A 22,673-nucleotide genomic window follows, 5' to 3' on the forward strand; every position below is an offset into this window, starting at 1 on the left:
CCTCCAGAGTAGAATGCAAGTATAAACCATGGTCACACCTCTTGGATAGATCATGAGTTTGAAGGGCAGCATGGCCTATTGGATAAAGTAAAAGTTTGAATTGTAAAAACAAAACAAACAAAACAAACAAAACAAACAAAAATTAGTCATGTGGCTATGCCCTTGGGATGGAATTCTGTAAGTCTCCCCCCCCCCCACGCACTTTGCTCAGGTGAGCTTTCCTTCTCTATCCCTCCCATCCCCATTTTGCTTAACATCTGCATTGATGAAGAGCTCTGGAGAACTTGAAAGCTTGCTCACAATTTTGTTAATTTTTGGTTGCTCCTAATGTGTTTTTATATTTTGTTTGAAGCCACCTAGAGTGGCTGGGGCAACCCAGTCAAATGGGCAAGAGTACAAATAATGACATCATCATCATCATCATTCCACAGTCACTGGTACCCATCTCCTCCAGGTAACAGAAAGGAATGTAAAAAGAGTAATAAAAGCCCTCTCTCCATCTCTTATCATATATATAACTCAAGGGTCAGTCTTAAGTTGTAACATACCTTCTCTCATGCAATGTTCTCATTGCAGGTTTTGGATCTCTGGTGACCAGATGCAAAGGAGTATAGGCTCCTACGCCTTTAAATGGTTGTATAGAAGAAGAAAGGAATTTTGGCAGGTGTAGCTCATTGTGCAGTGATGAGAAGAGCTGTGACAGAACCTTCAATTTCTCCCAAACAATTAAAGGAACAGGGAACTCGGTCTCCTATCCATAAGTGCCTTGGAATTTACTTTGACCAACAAATATTTGCAGAAACTGCATACTTTACTCCAATGAGGCCTAGAGAAACTGGCTCTCTGAATATTTTTTTACTTTCAGTAAAGCAGTATGCTTAAATAGCACACTTAGAACTGGACTCCCTGTGTTGAATGGCCAAGTATGATCAAGCCCAATGATATTATTCCCAAAAGTATCAAAGCTCTATAGTAAAATACTGCTTTAAGAAGTCAGAAATTCCCCAGATACCTGTAACAGTCATTATAAGCTACAATGTAGCTTTAGGAAGTGATGCCTGAGTTTTCTTGTTTTCTCCTCCATTTTGTGTCATGTCTTTCCGACTGCAAGCCTGTGGTCAGGGTATCTCTTGGTATTATTGATCTTATAATCATAGAATTGTAGAGTCGGAAGGGACCTCTAGGATCTCCTTGCCCAACCCCTTGCAATGCTGGAATCTTTTTCTCACTGTGGGGCTTGAACTCACAGCCCTGATATTCTCATGCTCTGCCAACTGAGCTATCCCAGAGCTCCCCCCTACCCACCCACGAAGCATTTCATTCCTGAAGAGAAAGGAAAAAATACTACAAATAAACAAATAATTATAATAATTATAAATAAGAGCATGCAGGTAAATTTTATTGAGGTACCACAGGTATAAAAGATCATACATTCAATAATTAATACTGAGATATGAAGCCTGTCTACATTTACACAGATGTACGTCTCAATGAATTAAATGAATTTACTCTCTAGTAAATGTGGATAGGACTGTAAGTTTTAAACAGCAGTTGATGCCCTACAGTTATTTTATCTTAGGAAAAAGGAGATTGTTACTGGAAGAGAAGGGTGTCACTGGCTGCATTTGGATCACATTTCTTCCCTTGGTGAATTCTGAGCACTGTAATTTACCCCTCAAAATGTTAGCATTCTGAGCAAACTACAGTGCCTCCAAACCAACAGAAGAAAGCTTCGATACCATGAGCAATCACAACAATTCTTTTTGCCTCATTCACTCTGCTCTGTCTTAGAGCCATTGGAGGTAGTATTCATAGCTGATAGGAAGCTACCTTATCAAGTTAAACCACTGGTCCATCTAGCTAGTTCAGTATCTACAATGACTGGGAACAACTCTTCATGAATTCAGGCAGGGCTCTGTCTTGATCCGACTTGGAGATTGAACCCTCACCCTTAGGCATCCATGTGTTCTGCTACTGAGCTATGGCTTTTCATCCACCAGGTCAGAAAGCATAGAGCCTTTCTCTCATTTGCAGAGGTGATGTCACAAAGGGGTGGGACTTAATTACTGCTGGTAAAATCTGGATATTTGGCAGGTGATGGGAATAGTAAGGTGAGGAAGTCTCTAGGGTGAATTGAAAATGGGACTATCTTCCCCTGTTTCTGAAAAGGGATTTCAATCTGGATTTTGGGTAAATATATTTCTTAATGTGTGTGTGTGAGAGAGAGAGAGAGTCTGCCCGAAGACCCCAAACCTATAAGACTATGAATTTCACTGTCAGACTGGGCCCCCTTATGCAATTCTATAATTCAATAGCTTCTTAAACAGACTATAATTAAGGAATAGTCAGTATGATGTAGTTTGGGACTGCAGTTTAGTGCAGGAATAGGAATACTTTGCAACTACTTTTCAAAATTAGTTTTAATTATCTGTTCTTAGAAGTAATTATTGGGAAATGCTTCCAGATCTGACAAATCACCAGGATGAGCCAGAGGTACTTACCGGAGACCGAGAGCAAGTGTAAACTGTGGGGCAAGTCCATCAGCCAAAAGTAAATACAATTACTAAAATATCAACGGGAGAGCAGAGAGACTAATGCAATTAGAATAGGCAAAAGGATCTGTCTTGGAGATGCAGTGACACGTCGCGGAAATGAAGACTAATCAGTTGATTTACCAAAAGGAGAAAGAAATTGTTTATATGCAGCGCCCTGAGCAACAGTTCACTTTCTGGCTTTGCACTTGCTTCATTACAAGAACCGAATTCTCCTTCCCATGCTCTGCATACACGGGAGACTCTTGTTGCTTCTATCACTGCTCTGTAAGGGTCATTTGGAAAGGGAGAGAGGCAATTTTTAAACTTAGCAACCATTGCTGCTTCTGATTTGTTGAAGTAGGCACACCTGGCCATCTCTTCTTTCTTAGGGCTCCCTGAAGCTGGAGTTTTCATTGCCTGAGACGCGCTGCTTTCCAAAGATGCCTGCAGGTTAGTACGCAACTTGGACTTATGGCCATCCCACCCTCCCTTGGGGAGTAAGCTCCTTATGTGCAAACATGATGATCAGAGAGCATACTTTTGCATTCTGCTCTGCCATTGAGACAGGCCGGAGTTTCAAGAAGTCAAGAAGGGAAGAGGGTATCGGTGAGGCAAAACACTGCAGGAAAAAGGATGGGCATCTCTTTAAGAAGAGGCTTTCAACACTCAGTCTCTTTTCTGGACCTTCACGGGATGTGATGTAAGTGTTTCTCTTTTTAATATTTTATTTCTAATGAAAATTAAAAATGCTATGGGTCAAACTAAAATGGGACACCGGAGCCATTGTGAACATTGAGTAATCATGAAGGGAGAAGAAGGCTGATCAACTAAACAGCCGAGACAGACAAAGGGCGGCAACATCAAAGAGTGCCATATTTTCAGGTGGCTCCATTGCCTTGAGCAGCAGCTTGCTATGCAGACGCCAGCAATTAATAACATCTTGGGGTTCTTTCAGACCGTTGCTATTTTTGAGTGGGATTCATTTACTAATTGGCAAATTCGGTTTGCACAATTAAAGCTGATTAGAGGGTTTGCACAATAAAGTTACTTCCCCCAAATACTGGAAGTTTTGTGATAAGGAAAGCGATGGGAGAATTGAACTGGAAAGAGCGGGGTATTACTTCTTTGATGCAGCTTCATCTAACCTGCAAGCAAATTGGAATAATGCTTGTTAACTAGCCAGTGTCCTTGAATCTCCATGTGAACAAATTGGGCAGAATGCTTCATAAGCAGCTCATCTGGAAGTGCTGAAAGTTTATCTCCTGTTTGCTTATTAAGGTGCTGTTAAAGGTCCAAGGGGAGGTACAGCCATCCCTCTGCTGACCAGCTGGCAACCCCAGTCAAAATTGCCATTTTCGCTGGCTCAGTTCAAGGTGCTGCTGATTACCTTTAAAGCCATAATTGTTTTACAACCATCTGCTTCCACATTGTCCTTCCCATGAACTATGATCAACTGTGTTTTATTTCATGTGTAATCTGAAAATGTAGATTTTTGCACTGTGCACCGAAAGAAGAACAATGGTAAGAAAACTCTGGACCAGAATATTATATATAGAAATAATGGGGAATAAACAGGATATGCTTGATTGTAACAAAAATATGCTTGGTTTACAAACAGAATATAACAATAGAATTATTGGTAAAAACTATTTAAAACATTCACAAAATTTAAACCAGCAAAAACTAAAAACGCATCGCCCTAGATATCTGGGTAGGCTTGTCTAAACCAAACTGTATAGCTCACTGGTGACTTTTGTAAGGCACAACACTTTGTTTCATACAAACACTCTTTACAGAGATATTTAATATTGTGCTTAACTTCATAATTTAAACCTGACTTTGGAAAGATAATTTCTTTCTAGGATGGTTATTGTCTTACACCACCCAGTCCTTTCTAGAATCCTAAACTTTCCCTCAGCTAGTTAGAATCTGTTCCCACTGACAGATATACCCTACCAGAGTCCACTCAGATAGTCAGAGATTCCAGTTGCCCACCCTGCCTCCAATCCCAGGTTCCTGTCTAACCCATAGACAATCTCTGACTGCACTCTCTGACAGTCCCAGCTGATTATTAACTTAAATTCCCCCCCCTCTCCTGATTGGCTGAGCAACTTGTCAGCTCCCACCAGTTGCTGGGTCACCATGAGGCAAACCCAGGATCTATCCCTCCCAGGGCCCTCCTGCTTTGGTGGCAGGATATTAGGCTGAGGAGGTAATAAATCCCTTTAAATCTTCAAAAAAAAATTACTCTTGATTCCTTTTTTTGGTAGTTCACCAGTGTGATGCCTCCTTCTGCTATGCAGATCTAAAATTCTATGATTCATCATACATGCAGTGAAAAGTGGTGGTAAAAAATAAAAATAAAAATAAAAATAAAAATAAAAATAAAAATAAAAATAAAAATAAAAATAAAAATAAAAATAAAAAAAAAAATAAAAATAAAAATAAAAATAAAAATAAAAATAAAAATAAAAATAAAAATAAAAATAAAAATAAAAATAAAAATAAAAATAAAAATAAAAATAAAAATAAAAATAAATTTATGCCCAGCCACTCTGGGCAGCTCCGAGTTCCAACAGAATTAAAAGCACAATAAACTATCAAACATTTGATTAGAGTCCCACTGAACTTGAAGCATGGGAAGCCCCAACAAAAATTTATAATTTGGCAGAATATTTGGACTATATGATATGTATTTATATAATTTGGAACACTTAATGTGATCTGATTGGATTGTTAAAATGGAAAATTTAATAAAAATTATTTAAAAACAAACAAACAATCAAACAAACATTAAAAACTTCCCTAAACAGGGCTGCCTTCAGATGCCTTCTAAAAGTCAGATAGCTGTTTATTTCCTTGACATCTGATGGGAGGGCATTCCACAGGGTGGGCGCCACCACCGAGAAGGCCCTTTGCCCTGGTGCACTTTGGAAAATGGTAGCTGCCACTGACTGTTCAGATCACTATTTTGTCTTGGCTTTTTAGTCCTCAGGAAAATAATGGGCACCTTGAAGACAAGAAGAGAGGTGTGCAAAGAAAAGAGTCCATGCAGCTGAAAGCCCAGAAGGAGATGTGTTCCTCGGGGAAGGCTCACTCTGGGAAAATGTGTCCCAAATGCGAAATTGTCGTTTGCAGGGTGTGCAACATGCTACATACTGAAAGCAGCTTCATTGCTCACAGTTTGCTAGATCACTATGACAGAGGAAGGCACTCATTTTGCTGCTTGGATTCTGAATTTCCCCAAGACCACCATGTATGTAAGCACTGTGCAGGACCATCCTTCTCTCCTGGCAGGTCTTGTAACCTGGCTACATTGGAAACCGAATCTCTACTGCGACTCTCTCTGTCCTGACTTTGTAGAGACAAAGTGAAGAAATTTCCTTGCCCTGCATAGCAGGCATTCAATAGCCAGATCGATTCTTTTCAAATGGCTCAGTAGTGTGCACATTGCCGAGTCGGTGTGCAAGATTAGTATGTGAAATCACCAACAAAGCACAGGAAGCTGTATTCCTTCTGCTGCATGAAACATACAGTATTTGATTTCACTTCTCAGTCGAGAAAAGAATAGGGTTGCATTGATGCAGATCTTAGCAAGTCAGGCTAGCTCAGTAAAATATATTGTCTGATCTAGGACCTGTTGTCAGAAAAATGTTTGTTGATGTTCTAGTATATTAAAGTTTTATTGAAGTTTTAAACAGTGTTTGTATGTGGGTTGTACAGAAAGACTGAGACTACTTAAAAGCCACCGGACAAGGGCATTCTCTGGGTGAATCCAGACAACCAGGAGTTGTTCTGGAGACTTGCCATCTCTCGCCCCAGCGGAACAGAAAATGAGCAAACTCTTCTCAGCACCTGAAAGTATCGGCCTGCTTATGTGGTTACAGGTGCTAATGCAGCAAGCTTTTTCATAGCTGGATTCACACAACAAGGAGCCATTGTCTGGACACCTGGAAATAAAATGGCCTTTCTGGGTAAGTCCAGAGATCCATTTTCGGTCAGTGGCTTCTGGAAGTTCACTAGTCATTTTGGGAGGCGTCCCCCAACCCCTTATTTTTCTTTCACACCTTGTCATGGGAGCCATAGATCCAATTTAGGCAAACAGCTACCCAATGTTAAGGTTTGGTTTTGACCACAGATTTGCAGAGTCTGCACTGAGGAAAGGTTACTGGTGCTAGAGCATTTGCCTTGCATGCAGAAGGTTTTAGATTCAATCCTTGGTATGCCCAGGTAGGACTGCCAATATCCCCTGGAGATCAGCTTCCAGTCTGTGGAAACAATACTGACCTAGTTGGACCCATTGTCTGACCTGGTATATGTCAGCTTCCTGGGGTGTGACTCCTCCCCCTTGCACCCCACCAACAACCTTGTTGTTGTTGTTTAGTCATGTCTGACTCTTCGTGACCCCATGGACCAGAGCACGCCAGGCACTCCTGTCTAACCTACTGTTTGCTAAAGCCTGGGTTCCTTATGAAGTGGTAAGAGACTCCCACATTAACCACTTGGTAAATTGATTGTATTCTCTTTCAGATGTTCTCGGAAGTTAGAGCTGTTTGCTCAACCTTGCATCCTTGCTCTCCCCCCACCACATTGGACACAATTTAAATCATATGGGGAGCCCACATCTCTAGAGCAGGATCTCTCCCTTCAGAGCTCTTCCCCACCCACCCCACATGGATGGGGTGCAGAGAATGCTGTAGGTGGGGCAGAGCCAATAAATGTGCCTCAACTTCCCCTCATGCAATTGTATTCATGTGAGGGAAGAATGTTTGAAAAGGGCTTGTTTGTATTAATAACCCATAGCAGGTGATATCAAAGTGGGGAACTTTTCTCCTGGGCTAGGATGTCCCAGCAAGAGATACTTTTAAAGGAACATCGTCTTCTTTGCTTTTTCTCCATGTTTTTCAGAATTTCAGATTTCTGTTCCTAGAAGTGTTTATATATTCTGAAACAGTTAAATATCTGTTGGGCTTTTGGCAGTTCTCCAAAATATCTGCTGTGTTTTCAGAAGAGTTCTTTTTCAAATATATCTCAGACTTTCACCACTGCAGGCTAAGAAAAGTGGCTGTTTCTTACTGGAAAACAATGGGTAGATGAGAATAAAAGCCTAAGGGTTGAATCTTGGCCTATCCCATAATAAGATGGTCAGATCATCGTTGTTTGAGAGATTCTGTGATCGTGGAAGGTATTGTTATCGTTGTGTGTTGTGCAATGAAGAGTTGTGAGGACGTGTGAGAATTACCGGAAACTGCGAAATTACGCACCCTAATGGGTGCCATGAGCTAAACAGCAGCACAACCTTAAAAAAAAAAAAGTAATCCCTGAGATCCACTCCAAACAGGGGGGAATATTTTATTGACCTCTTTGAAACACTATCACTATGCATCAACTTTTCAGAGTGTGAGAATGGATTAACCATCACCTTCCCAAGGCAGAGAACCAGCAAGTAGTGATAAAACACTGCAGCAAGGCAAGGAGAGAAATGTCTCTCCACTCCATAGCAATAGAACAAGTCAGTAACTAGGGGTGGAGCAATGACAACCACAGCAAACACAAAGGCAGCCAAGGTCATCTGTTTTCCTTTTAGCACATTTTAACACCCATGTAAGCAGCAGGCAAACTCCCAAGTTAGCCATGTGGTAAACTGGTCTGTTTTCACCCAGAGTCTGTCAGCTTGGAGGAGCCACACAGTTATCATAGATAACAGCTGCTAATCGGCATCATCCATAATAGCTGATAGAGGGAGAAGAAATATCTGAATTTTTCTTTAAGCAGCACATACCTAAAGTGATACCATAAAGGAGATGGGCTAGTCCTAGGATGTATTCACAAGCTGTATTCCATAGCCTAAAGGTGTTATGAGGAATAGGATAGTGATGGAAGGATCCCTTCTTCACTTAAGTATTTAATGTTAAAAAAGCCTCTAGCTACCACTTCATTTCACCATCAGTTGCTATAAATCTCTGTGAGCAGGCCATCTTAATTCGTCCTCCTTCCCCTGCAGGGAGCAGTTGACTCTTTCAGACTAAAGCTCCACAGAAAATGGTCTGACCATGACAACAAGGTTATCTCAAGCCAACCCCTCTCTAATATCCAGCCCTACACACATCCCTCCTCCAATCCATAACAACTTTTACATGCAGAATAATAAACAAGTTTTCCTGGGTGTCACTTCCATTCTGAACCATTCCCATACTGAATGGGGTTTGAACACAGAACTATAATGAGACCAGAGACTTCTCTGATTTGAAGCCATTTCCAGTCACACATTGAAGAAGCAAATTATTGGGACTGGCAGAGGCATAGGCATAGGCATAGGAGAGCCATCCAAGAGTAACGGCAGCCAAAGCCCTTGGCAGTATCTTCCAATATTACCTCAGCAACAGAGAAACCACAGCAGCATGACTCCTTTCCTGGACTGCTTTGGTAATGTTGGCAGGCCAGGGATATACATTCTTTCCATTTCAGCATTACGTCTCTTGGAGCTGCTATAACGCTGGCACCAGAAAACCTTGCACTATGAATCCCTTCTGTAAAATCTAGGGCACTATCATACTGGGGCATCTCCTACTTTCTGAAATAACATGAGATGTGACCTATCAAGTAAATTGGCATTTGATCTATTTCTGAGAATACCAGCTAATTGTCAATGATGGGATTAAGGTCTACGGGCCAGGGAAAAACTGAGTAGCCTGCTAGATGTGCAAGTGGCTGAACAGAGGATGGAAATTATGGCCTTAATTATTACAAGTATCTCAGCTGGAAATATGGCTGGTAACAAAGAGAGGAAGGCTAAGCTTGTTGTCAAATTTTCTGCCCATAGTAAATATTGTATTCATAAGGTGCCTGATTCTGAGGCAGCAGAAGATCATCAGGCACCTCAGCATAGCTGTCAACTTACAGATTTGAAAATAAGGGACCAGCAGCCTTGAAAATAAGGGATCAGCAGCCAAAATAAGGGACCTGCAGCCTCACCTGTTCCAGGCACTCCAGTCTTCCTGTCCTCCTGCAGTCTGGTCAAACTCATGCTGGTAGCTTCGAGAATACTGTCCAACCAACTTTGTAACCAGAGGCTCAACTGAATAGAATCTGAATCACATGCACCACAAGGCCTATGCAGCCTCAACTTAAGATGGCTCCCTGGCCTGGCTTTGCACTGCAGAGTTTGCAGCAGCACGTGCAACAAAATGGCGTCCAGCATTCAAAAAACCCCTCAGCTTGCATTAACTAGCCACGCACAAGGCATGCATGCTCCAACCCCTAGTCGTTCTTAGACTTCTTATTGGGTGAGCAACACAGCCAAGCAACACAGTTGGAGCGTCCCTCCTCCCTGGCTGGCAGGGAGGGAGGGAGAGGAGCTGCTTCCTTTGAAATTTAAGGGACATTTAAGGGACATCCATCAATAAGGGACAGTAGCGGGACATGGCGCTGGAATAAGGGACTGTCCCTTCAAATAAGGGACACTTGACAGCTATGCACCTCAGATCTGCTAGCTAGGCCTTCTCCATGCCAGCATGTTGTATGTTCAACTCCTTACTAGGATATGCATTCAGATCAACAGCACTCTCTCTTATTTATGTACCACCTTTCTGCCAAGGCACCCAAGGTGCCTCACAACTTAGAACCTCAACACAAACGGTAATAAATGTTATCAGAGTAACTTCAGGAGCAGATGCCACAAGCTCCGTGGGCCTAGGCTTCCTCACTTCCATCTTCCCTCAGGAACCCACAGGTCTATGTGAAGATGCCTCAGGAAAGGAGGTGGTGGTGGTGCTCCTAACAGATCTTTCTATTGATGGTGTCTTCAGGAACTGGTGATTCCCAGTCGTCCTCGTTTCTCCCCCCCCCCCTCAAGGCACACGGGACTTAGCTCCAGTGAAGGTGGGAGTGGAGCTGCAGCAGAACAGAAGGGCATTATCTTTCTGTAAATGACCATAGTAATGCCTCCTTCATGTGCAATGGATCCCAGCAATGCCTGTCCACCTGTAGCAGAACTGTTTGATACCTCATGCTAAAGTGCTGCATGGCAACAGTGAAACTGAATGCAAAAATGTGCTTGTGTGACATCTTCAGCCAGCAAAAGCACAAGAACTGATGTACAACTTTTGCCAGGGTTTGCGCACAATGCTAGCATCCGTTTCTCTTTCACTCACGGTTCTTTGGAGGCGCTGCAGTGTAAGGGTTATCATTGGCTTGAAAAGTAAACGAGGGACAGGATTCAGAAGAAAACTGTGATCACAGGCGTTTTATGACAAAAAGGAAGTGCATTCATTTGAACAACTAAATGAAACGATTGAGCCCCACTTGTTTGTTAGAAAAACTAATGGGAATTCAAGTGAATAAATTATAAATGAAAAGCAATTAGGTATTGTCAGAGCTGCCTCTAGGTCCCAGCTCACAGAGGACCAACGCTAGGCTGTCGTTATGTACAAAAGTCTTTATTGAGGTTCAGTTTCCATTTCAAAGCCGCAGCGCACAGCTCTACGTCTTAAAGCCTAGACCGGCGAAGTACCGTCTGAGTCTCCTCCCCTATGACACCAGTTTAAGATCCTAGCCCTGCTCCACCTTTTACGCTGCTCTCTCCTCCTCTGGGTCTTCCTGCCCGCTGGGGCATTGCCCTTTCTGGACTCTTCCGACGCTGAGTCGCTTAGCTCCTCCCCCTCCCTCCGGCGGGCTTTAGGACCCGGTTCCCAATCCTCATTCTCTGCTGTCCCGCGCTCCTGTACATTTGAACTTGCCTCTCGCGCCAACCCAGTGACCTTCCTCCTGACCATTACACTACTTCTGTCACTGCTTCCCTCTTCCAGGATACTGGCCGGATCTGACCTCCCCTCCATTGTCTGACTCTCCGATGGAGGTGTGGTCAGCCCTGCCTTATCTTCTCTCCCTGGTGGAGAATGCACTGGCCCCGATCCTTGGGACTCTTCCCCCCCACTCTGCTCTGGTGGGGAAGCTGGTCCTGATTTCCAACTACTGCTCTAGGAGTCCCTGCTCCCCCCTTGCTTCTGGGGCGTTCCCCTTGGGAACTCCCTACCCCTGGCCACTGGCGCCCCCTTCTGTGAATCTTCCGATTCGCTGGAGAGGCTCATGGAATCCCTCAGTCCACTGTCCTCTTCTCCTACGCTCCCCTCAGATTCTTCCCCTTCGCTCTCCATCTCCTCTCTTCCCTGTGCCTCTGCTCCTGAACCCCTGACAGGTATTCATTTGTTTTTCATTGGTTTCTATTGCAAAGAAAAATCACAACACTCTTCCAACAGCCTTAACAGGTATAAAAACAATGCATGGAAAGGGGGGGGGGAGAGAACATAGTGCCACATATAAAAATGGCGTCTATAAAAGGGGGACCCTTTATCCTGTTGGAGATTTGGCAAGTCTGATTTTTGGAGGAGTAATAGAAGACTTGAAGTTTTTATGCCCAAAGGATATAAACACAGAGAAATTACTAGCAGGAAAAATGGAGCTGGGCCTCATCACCAAAATCAAATCTGAAGAGTATAGGGCAGGGGATGGTTAACCTTTCTAGACTACAAACTCCCATCACCCCTGACAACTGGTCATGCAGTTGGGAGTCCAGCAACAGCTGGAGAGCCACAGGTTAGGCACACCTGGTGTGAGGTGCACCTCTCAGAATTACATATGAAACTGAAACTGTCCAATCTGCCTGAAAAGCACTATATCTGATGCACAGGGTATGTGTTGCGTAGTGGTTTTCAAATATCCACCCACAAAGTTTACTGGGTGATTTAGGTGTAGCCACACACACTCTCAATCTAACATCTCACTGGGTTATTAGTGAGGATAAAATTGAGAACCATGTGCACCATGCTTGGAGAAAAGGTGGAAGATAGATTAGATAGATAGATAGATAGATATAGATAGATATAGATAGATATAGATAGATTCATGCCACTTAGATGGGATGTTTCACTGTCATAGGCACCAGAATACAAGCTGGATCTCCCATTGAAACACAAACATGGGAATAATTAAGCAGCTGGATTCCAGATTGATGATACAGTATAGTAAATGACAATACTGAAATAAATGAAATTTTACATCATGGAAAGAGTAATTGAAAGCTTCTCAGTGCTACTGTGTGTATATTCACACACTTGTGCATGATTATTGTAATTAGTGTAATTTAACATTTATGACATATTCCTCATTAAGCTTTGGCCTCTTAGCATATTCACAAATAGTGAATCCCCAACATGATTGCAGCTTAATATTAACACAGAACTCTATCCAACTGAATATAGTATACTTTAGAGAAACACAAACATATCTGACAAAGTAAAATAGACTTTAATGCAATTCCTATTTAAAATCATTGTTCTGATTCAAAGACAACTTTATATATAATTCCTTTCATTCAATCATCACCAAAGTTAAGAACTACCAGTGTTCTTTGGCGAGTAAGCAGTAGTTAGTCCACCTCGCCACTGTTTCAAAACATTTTATGTTTACATCTTTAAACAAGCAGTTCCTATTGCACTTTTAACTTGAATTACTCTTCTGTTATAAGCACCTTAAAGTATGGTACCTCATTGGATAAATTAAAATAAATCCAGTTTCTCCCATGTATCAACTTAGGCAAAATACAAACTTCCTTGACAAAACAAACAGTGCTGCAGGCATTTAAGTAGTAAAGAACAGGTCTGACTCCCTTCTGGAGTACTGATTAAAAATGCTATAATATAGCATTTTTAAAAATCACAATCTCTTGGTTTTGAACATACACTTCCCTTAGTTTGAGCTGCATATACAAAACCTGACTATGATGCTTAATGCTATCCGTTTTGTGATTTACACAAATGTGTGCAGATAATATAGTTGTTATGGGTGGCCTGTTGGTTTTCCAGTGACAAACTCTTTATTGAAGTGTCTTCAAAAGCTTAGATGTTGCAGGCCTTCGCTGAACGTTCAATAAAATTCAAAAAGGCAGTAAACGTTGAGGTGGAATTTCCAAGAGCAAAAGGTTGTCCCAAACATATATGCTCTACATACATTCCAATATATTTATATCAACACAGAGCACTTGGGGCAAAAGAGTCTCTTTAAATATTTTTCTTTTCATTATTAAATGTAGAAACCTCTCTTCTTCTGGCAGTAGTTCAAGACAATAAAGCAGCACCCTGCTGTACAATGAATGATCTGGCAGTTATTTACAGCAGAACAAATATGTTTGTGCCAGAAAAAAAAGTATATATACACACAACAATGTTCAGTTGCAGCAGAATTAAACACATCAGAAACATCTCTGATGCTGTTTAGCAATCAGATCTTCAAAATGTCTCTACCCATCTAGACCAAGTTAGAGAACACTGTCCAAACATAAAAAATCTCAAATATTTACAGCTTCTCAATGTATCAAAATAATAATAATATAAAAGCTTAGTGGTAGCTTTCAGCGTGCAAAGTCAGCAGAAGCGATTGAGGAATCTGCTAATGTTACAAAATCCCGAATCTTCTTGAAGCATTCCAAAGCAGAGTGCAAAATAAAATCAGGAATCGTTCAGGCAATATCCTTGGGTCTGTTTTGAGAAAGGGTCCGTTGTTTCCCTTTTAATACTTTATTGTCAGGGTAACATTAAGCTTAGTGCAAATTCATGAACCACCTAGGATCGGTAATCCTTCCGGACCGTGTGTGCCATCCAGTTCACTTTAGTAGTCCAGCTTTCTCTGAGCGCTTCGTCAAATTTCTGCTTAAATTGCTTTAGTGCCTCTTCATCATTCTTTCCTAAGGCAAGGGAGTCCTAGGAACAAAAAGTAGTATTAAGAAGATTGCTATTTGCCTTGAATACTCAACCCTTGAGATTTCTTTACTTGCTAATACTGTTATTCCATGGCAAACTGCCACTGTTTTGCTGCACACAGAGTAAGAATGTGCTTCTTATACTCTATGAACAGTATTGTTTCTTCAGTCTGATACAAAAATAAATCTGCCCAGTTTGAGGACTAAATAGCAGTGGTTTTCAACCAGTGTGCTGTGGCACCCTAGGGTGCCATGGGCAACACTGCCCTCTGTCCCTCTTTCCTTCTCTCCTCTAATGCCCTCTCATATCTCTGCCTCCCAAAGGCTTGCACAGCTGTTTGTTGCAGCAGCCCTAGCTACAAGCTCTGCGGGAAAGTGGTGCCTCTGGGGCTGGGCAGGGGGTGCTTCCCAGGCCCCTATGGGGCAGCGTGAGAAGGCACCTCTCTTTGGGGCAGCAGGGGCAGCTCAGAGATCAGGGGCAGCAGCTGTGGCTGAATGAATGAATTTATTAATTTTGGTCACAGACCAGTTCCAGCTCACATACAACATCAGGGAAATAATAAAACATGATTGGGATACATTTGAATTTGCAATTGGGTATAACAGGGACAATACATATAAAGAAGCAGTTAAAATATATATGTTAAATCTTAATCACTAAAATATAACCTAAAATTGTCAGTTAAGGCCTTAGAGCTGGTGTCGCTACCCAGAGGACTCCCAAGGAGAGGGGAGAAGAGAAGAGGCTGAGGGAACCCTGCACAAGGAAGGGGTGAGGGGCTGTCAGCTCTGCAAGCAAGGGCTGACATAACTGGGCTCCTAAACCCCACAGAGGTGCCGCAGAAAGAATGTAGTTGGTCAAGGGAGCCGTGGACTCAAAAAGGTTGAAAACCTCTGCTATGGAGTATAGACTTATCTAGTATTCAGATGAAAGAAAACAAACCATGTTGTTTGAGGTCTTGGATAGCCACTGTCCTTTGAAGTAGACAGAACTAGACTAGAGGGACCAATGACCTCAGCATTTTATGTTCACAGCATATGAGGAAGACCACACCAGTTACATTAGGAGCATCACAGTGAACCAACTTTGAACATGGTTAGGAAAAAGCACAAATATCACCTAAGGTGTCTATCAGAGTTTTACCTTTAGATACTGGATGTCTTTAACAGAGGTTAACTCTGGAAGCCCAGCTGTTAACATCAGTGCAAAGAGAGTGATAAATAGGTTTCCATGTTTTCGCAGAATCAAGTACGCTTCTTCACAACATTGGCGGAACCTTTAACATGCACAAACAAACACATACTGTAAAGCAGGGCAACAAAAAGTAGGCCAGACCCCAGGCAGCCTGATCTGGTTCAAGAGACATTTGTTTGAGCAGGATTGACTCATTGCTGTTATCTGAGGTAAATGAACTTGCTAACCCATCACCTGCACCCATCTTGCAAATTGACGTGGACAAACCAAGGGCTGTTCCCTCTTTAGGTGAAAAAAGGGATCCCTTGCAAATCACTTGTTTTTCCTCCTGCGTAGCAACAGAAAATACAAGAGCGGCACAACTCCATTTGCTAGAAGGAAGGAAGCCAAATATAGTCATTTGTACTGCAGCGCCAAGGGACGCAGGTGGCGCTGTGGGTTAAAGCCTCAGCGCCTAGGACTTGCCGATCGAAAGGTCGGCGGTTCGAATCCCTGCGGCGGGGTGCGCTCCCGCTGCTCGGTCCCAGTGCCTGCCAACCTAGCAGTTCGAAAGCACCTCCGGGTGCAAGTAGATAAATAGGGACCGCTTACCAGCGGGAAGGTAAACGGCGTTTCCGTGTGCGGCTCTGGCTCTGGCTCTGGCTCTGGCCAGAGCAGTGATGTCACGCTGGCCACGTGACCCAGAAGTGTCTCCGGACAGCGCTGGCCCCTGGCCTCTTAAGTGAGATGGGCGCACAACCCCAGAGTCTGTCAAGACTGGCCCGTACGGGCAGGGGTACCTTTACCTTTACCTTTTTACTGCAGCGCCAAAGCAGATTAATGTAGCCAAGGAACAGGTGGTGACTGTATGGTTTATGGGGCGTTGTTCTATGGCATGAAGGAGGGAGAGGAAGGGGGAGAGGGAGAGGGAGGGATGGGATGGAGGGAGAGAGGGATTCACACATATTGTAGCCCACGTGAAAGTACCAGGTTAACTAGTTTGCAAGATTTGCAAAGGGTTGCAATGGATTATGGTGCAACGGCAATGTAAAGGCCCTTCAAGAAAGACTTGACTGTAGCAGAAACTGTTACTTAGTTTAGGGAAAGTCATACTGGGGTGATTCCATGAAGGAAGATCAGAAAACTGGAAATTATTGTGAATATGCTGTTATTGGAAGGAAACATGTCTGAACTGCTCCCTAGTGATGGGAATACATATTCCAAATGGAGACTGAAGCTGACAGACTATTCAGAACTGGACAGACTAACCGGAAAAATTAGATATCTTTGAGACCAAAAGTTCATCGAGGACTGGGGGAAATTTGTTGAATATCTGAAAAGAATATGTGATGTGCAAACAACGCTGGCGGGGTTTCAAGAAGCACTGTGAAAGTTGAGATATATTGTTAAAAAGAATCAGGAGTGGGAGGGAAATTTAATGGCAATATAAACAGAGAAATGCGTAACTGAGAGGTAAATATGGATGATTGCCAGAGAAGCTGAAGGAAGTCCAAAAAGAACTAAACCTGTGGAAATTTCGATTAAAATTGTATATTTGTGTTGGAAAATTAATAAAAATTATTTATAAAAAAGGGAATACATATTCCAAAGATACCATTTCTTAAACTTAATTCCACACGTTTCTGAGTGTGTTTGTACCTTAATATGTCTTCCAAAATTAAATTCTCCAGTGTGTTTACTATGCCTAGTTTTTTTTTAGCTTACTAACAGGAAGATTAAGAAATTAGATTTCATACAATGGGAGTGCTATGTATTCCTTTTAAGTGCTTTTATACAAAAATAGCAGGAAATTTTCCTTTTTCCCCAACAAGGAGAATGAATGAAAGAAAACCTTCATGTGAACACAAGTAAGCTGTGAGACTGTGTGTACATCATATTATGACAGAGAAACAGAAAGAGTTTACAAGGGAAAAGAGATAAGCTGTGTGACTGTATAGGTGGTAGTCCACTAAATTTTACTCAAAGAGACCCACTGAAATTAATGAATTGCTTTAACAAAATATCAGTTTCAACACTGAGATTATATTGTGTGATTTTGTTCATAATTATGGCTTTATTTTTATTTTACTGTTTGATGACTTCATTTTGTGGTCCACTATGATATCTTAGAAAATTATTTTGAGAATTTAGGACTCACCGGCCAAATTTTTCAGTGTTTCCAGTTTTCCCCTGCTGAATGACATGTATAAAATCATAGGTTAGGATGAAAGGCACTCGCTCCCTTTTAATTCCAAATTTGGATTTGAAGTTTCCAAGAATATGGCCAAAATCTATGTGAAAGAGCTGCGAAAAGGAATAGGAAGAGAAGTAAGTGAATAAATCAATAATTTCATAATTCTGTTGCTCTAATTGTTAAAGCATTATTACATGCATTTTCTCCAAAATGCAACATGAATAATTTTTCTTCTAGCCCAATGCTCAGAAATGGTTTGTGACTTAAAAGTTACTTTATTAGCAAGTAAATCAGCACAGCACCAGACATATGGCCCTAGGCAGAAGCCACCGTTACATATTAATGAAATGCAAAACAGAGCAGGTTTCATAGTCCCCAAACATGAAGTTATTTTTTACATTTAATACCTGTGTAGGAAAACACCATGTAGAAAGTGGTTCTTAGTATTTATAGAATGGTACATGATTTAGACCTGGGTGGCGCTGTGGGTTAAACCACAGAGCCTAGGGCTTGCCGATCAGAAGGTCGGCGGTTCGAATCCCTGCGACGGGGTGAGCTCCCGTTACTCGGTCCCTGCTCCTGCCCACCTAGCAGTTCGAAAGCACGCCAAAGTGCAAGTAGATAAATAGGTACTGCTCTGGCGGGAAGGTAAACAGCGTTTCTGTGTGCTGCTCTTTTTCACCAGAAGCGACTTAGTCATGCTGGCCACATGACCCGGAAGTTGTACGCCGGCTCCCTCGGCCAGTAAAGGGAGATGAGCACCTCAACCCCAGAGTCGTCCGCGACTGGACCTAATGGTCAGGGGTCCCTTTACCTTTACATGATTTAGAAGGGTATTACACTTTGAAAGTAGCATTGAAAGCATTGATATTACACTTTGAAAGTAGCATTGTAGCATCACTGAGTGAAGCCCCACGTGCTTTAGTTTGGGATAGAGCCCAGCTCTTCCCCTCCAATGTGCGGCTGATAGTTCAGCTTTTGGCACCAGCTGAAAACCCTTGTCTTCCTCCTTGCCTCTGGAGGAGATGGCAGTTGAGATAAGCAAACTATGTGGTATTTTCATAAGAAGCAACTGAAGCAATTTGGATTTTATTGCTTCACTGATTTCTGTATTGTTTTTAATTTAATGTGACCCGCTTGTGTGATTTGCTTGTGATGAATCGTAAAATCATAAACTTGTAGAGTTGGAAGGGACCCCGAGGGTCATCAGGTCCAACCCCCTGCAAGGCAGAAATTCCAACATGCGGTCCTCCATCCAATATGAAACCATACTGGACCCAGCTTAGCTTTGCAACTGTGCTAGCAGTTTTATTTATAGGAGGGACAAAGGGTGGGATATAAATAAAATCAATACAATACACTAGGTTCCAAGCAAAACATTTCCCCAAGAAGATTATGTACTGCCTTGTTTGCCTACCATGACCTTACCTGTCCATTCTTCCTGACCATAATATTGTCACTATGTCTGTCTCCTATGCCCAGCACATAAGTAGCTACACAGTAGCCAGCGCAAGATAGAGTAAATGTCTCAATGGCTCGATCCAAATCATCTCTGAATTGAAAAGAAAAAATGGATTTTATTGGTATATTAATGCATTTTGTTCAAATACATGCTGCTTAAAATTAAAGACGAGAAACTGGCATTTCTTGAATTGCCCCTTGCACAGCATCAGGTAAGCATCTTCCTAGATAGAAGACAAACACAAAATCTACCTTAGAGTCTCTTTGAATATAACCAGATAATTAAACATTGTGAGCTGTGTTTTTATGGGGGCCTTCCAATATGTGAAATTGCTGTGCAAATTTAATTCACAGAAAGAACACTGTAGAGAGCTACGCTTGTCCTTTATGAGATTTACTGTGAAAACCTACAATGAACAGGCAATATGTTCGTTGTTTGGCAACGGTAACGCATCAAGCACCTTGCTGACAACACAGAACACACCTCTCACAATTATTGCCTGAAACTTTCAAAACTCAGAAACACAGTGCTGAGGATCAGTTATCTCAGGATCTGAATAACTGCCTGGCTTGAAAAGACTGACTGCAGCTTTAAGCAAGGACACTGAAAGGAACGGTGACAGGAGACACTTAAAGCATCAGTGGCCAATCTTTTTGGAAACTGGGTGGTATCCAATGCTCTGGGTTCTGTTGGTGCAAGGATTTCCATTCATGCCATAGAGTTTCCACCCCTCTCTGTTTCCCACACTCCCCCCCAAATCTGTTCCAGAGGGCTGACTTAGGAGGCCTGTGGGAGGATGGAGCAGGGAAATAAAAAGGAGGGGAAGTTCAGGTGCACCACAAAACCCCCAAACCCCACTGCAATATATGGAATCTGTGCCTTGTGTCAGTTAACTATGACTAAAATAAACTCTAAGGAAAGCAAAATAGACCTAGTGGACAGCACCACGGCTACAATTCTCTTGCCTTTGACTGAAACTGAATCCCAGGAAGAATAAACAAAGCCATCCATTTAATAAAAGGGATGGGTGAGGGGAGGAATTTCTCAAGGGGAGCATTACTGAAGAATGTTGGTTTTGATTACAATTTTAGGTGAACACTATACAGGTGGAAATGATCTCTCTCTTCCTCCCTGGATGTCATGAAAGATCAGAGCATCCTTTACGCCTGATAGACCAGATTCCAACATGGAATTTTGGATGTGTTGAAAAGTTCCACAAGGGTGGAAGTTGGGAGTCCCACACAGCCTGACACAATGAGGATCTTTTGGGATTTATTTTCCTGGGAGATAATGTCAGAGAGGTGCTGCTTTTTAACTAGCAGAAAAGAAAAAGAAGAAAGGCAGAGAGAGAGAGGGTGTCTCCAGCTTTAATTTTTATGAGTTAAATCACCCTTAGTAATTCAGTTCAGCTGAATTTAATTCCATTCACTAACTTGCATTAGTTTATGGCTTCTGTTAAATATCTTGTTTTGCAATATGCTTCTTGAAGAAAGTACTCAAGGCCTGTGCTAACAGTTAGATCCCACCATCAACATGCAAATTGTGATAGCTCACCTCTAATACACTGTAAAGGTCATTCGTGTGAACTGTGAGGTGTCAATGTTTTATGAAAAATCCAACATCATAAAAATAAATAAATTACAGCTTACCCGGAATTGTATTCTTTAAGCCAATTTAAGAGAGCATCTTTGTTGAATGCAGCAGCAGCGGCAACATTACTACTATTTAGCTGAATGTCTGCAATTGTCTCAGAAGTAGAAACAACCTCAATTAAGCCAGAATGATCTCCTGTTGCTAAACATCCATAAGGTAATATTCTGAGGAAAATGTAGAAATTATAAACAAATCAGAAACATGCTTAAAACAATTTCTCGGGACAAATGTATAGGTTAATTTGAAGGACTGGGTTAAAACATAAAACAACTATTGGAAACTCAACACAACATGTTGTCCAAGTTCTAGCATTTCGGAGCAGAGGGAGAAAAATCATAGTCTTGAAGTTCTAATATTCTGACAACAGATGGTGCTATTTCTTTTATTTCTTCCTTCCAAGCTGCTACAATGGTATGTTGGCATAACGGACTATGGGGAAGAAGAAAGAAGCATGCAGACCTCATCAGCACAAAAGAGAGACTCTTTGCGGTGAACGCAGAAGCAAGAGCCTAACTCTTATTGATTTTGTTAAGAAAATTCAGTCACTTTAATGCATGTGTCCCATTCGCAACTGACAAGTGGATCTTGCTAATTTCAAATCAGTCACACTTTGTACTTAAAAGGCATGAAATGGCTTCTGGTGTACCAGCCACATGGAGAGTCATTTGGGGAGCTTCATGAGATGAGGCTACTTACTTTAGCAAGGAACACAATTGTGGAAGGATAAAGCATCTGTATTCTGAAAAATGGATACGCAGGATGAGGCAGTTGAATGAAGAAGTTCTTCAGGCTTTAGGGGCTGGATAGTTTCATGTTGTGAATGGCACTGGAATGGATTTTTGTTTGGGGTTTGTGGTATAAATTTGATTTTCTGTTAAAGGGATGGAATAAAGGATGGCAGAATTGCCTGAAGTGGAAGGAAGGTTTTTAAAAAAAACAATTACCCAGAGCCTACAGAGTAGGATATATAATGCAACTTTTGTGGAGGATTAGAACATTATAAGAGAATTAAACGGATAAAAGCTCAATCTCAGTTTGATTTTCAAATAAACAACAACCTTTTACAGATTGTAAACATTCCTTTTGAAGAACATTCCCACCAAAGCCAAAGTTCAGTTCAATGTGTTTAAAACCAATGACCAATGCAGAGTTAAATAATGAGAAGCTGTTACTCCATCATCAGGAAGCTGAATGTTAATGCAAACACAGCCAAGCCATGTTCATTGGACAGTTCCATTTTCAAATATGCTCAGAGTAGAAGTCCAGCTATCCTCCTCCCCACTTGCTATAAGTTTCCTACACTGCAGGGCTGGCAAACTTCTGGCCATTCAGATGTACTTTTATCTCCACCTCCCATCACGTCAACAAACACAGCAAACAACATCTCAATCTCTGCCATCGTGCTCAATTCAACATTTCCCCACATAATAATAATGCTAAATCCCACCACCAACTCTAGGCGATCGCACAGCAGCTGCACTTCTGAAACTCCTGCTGCCTCGATCTAAGGAAGTGCATTTGAGCCCTTATTACGACCTGAGAATCTTTGGGCGGGTTTTGTGAGGTTAAAGTGTGACGCTTGCTGCCTGCTGCACCTCATGACATTTCAACCCACCCTTACTTGCAGTTTTCGCTGGGCACGCGTCCAACAACTTCCCCTTCAAAAGCAGGCAATGATGAAAGCTGCTCAGCCCCCTGAGGATGGTAAGCTCACAACCAAAGGAAAAAACATCCTCGTCAGAGAGACAGCTTGACAGGAGTCAAGCTGGGGACAAATCCTCAGGGCCCCGGTCCACCTCATCCTTGTCTTCAACATCTGTCAGAGGGATTCTTTCGTCCCCATAAAAGAACTATATAAAGATAGCCTACTGACAGATCTATAAGCCACCCTGAGAAATGAC

The 22,673-nt window shown here is 42.0% G+C and overlaps 1 protein-coding gene and 1 long non-coding RNA gene across 8 annotated transcripts in view; one reads left to right on the top strand and one right to left on the bottom strand.

The window, feature by feature from the left end:
• Positions 1-2,940: 2,940 nt before the first annotated feature.
• On the top strand, positions 2,941-5,637 carry LOC307216099. The gene is made up of 3 exons (XR_013838913.1): positions 2,941-2,984; positions 3,102-3,234; positions 5,523-5,637. It is a non-coding gene; the product is annotated as an uncharacterized lncRNA (long non-coding RNA).
• Positions 5,638-12,820: 7,183 nt separating this feature from the next.
• Positions 12,821-22,673, bottom strand: part of PIK3CB (phosphatidylinositol-4,5-bisphosphate 3-kinase catalytic subunit beta) — a 110,408-nt gene continuing 100,555 nt past the window's right edge. For all 7 annotated transcript variants that reach the window (XM_079975852.1, XM_079975853.1, XM_079975857.1 and 4 more), the window contains 5 exons: positions 20,769-20,936; positions 19,086-19,209; positions 17,622-17,767; positions 15,434-15,566; positions 12,821-14,290 (listed from right to left, as the gene is read on the bottom strand). In XM_079975852.1, the coding sequence (XP_079831978.1) occupies positions 14,153-14,290; positions 15,434-15,566; positions 17,622-17,767; positions 19,086-19,209; positions 20,769-20,936 (709 nt within the window). In that variant the 3' untranslated portion in view covers positions 12,821-14,152. The remainder of the gene's footprint in view (positions 14,291-15,433; positions 15,567-17,621; positions 17,768-19,085; positions 19,210-20,768; positions 20,937-22,673) is intronic.

The sequence above is a fragment of the Podarcis cretensis genome (assembly GCF_951804945.1).
Source record: "Podarcis cretensis genome assembly, chromosome: 5".
NCBI lineage: Eukaryota > Metazoa > Chordata > Lepidosauria > Squamata > Lacertidae > Podarcis > Podarcis cretensis.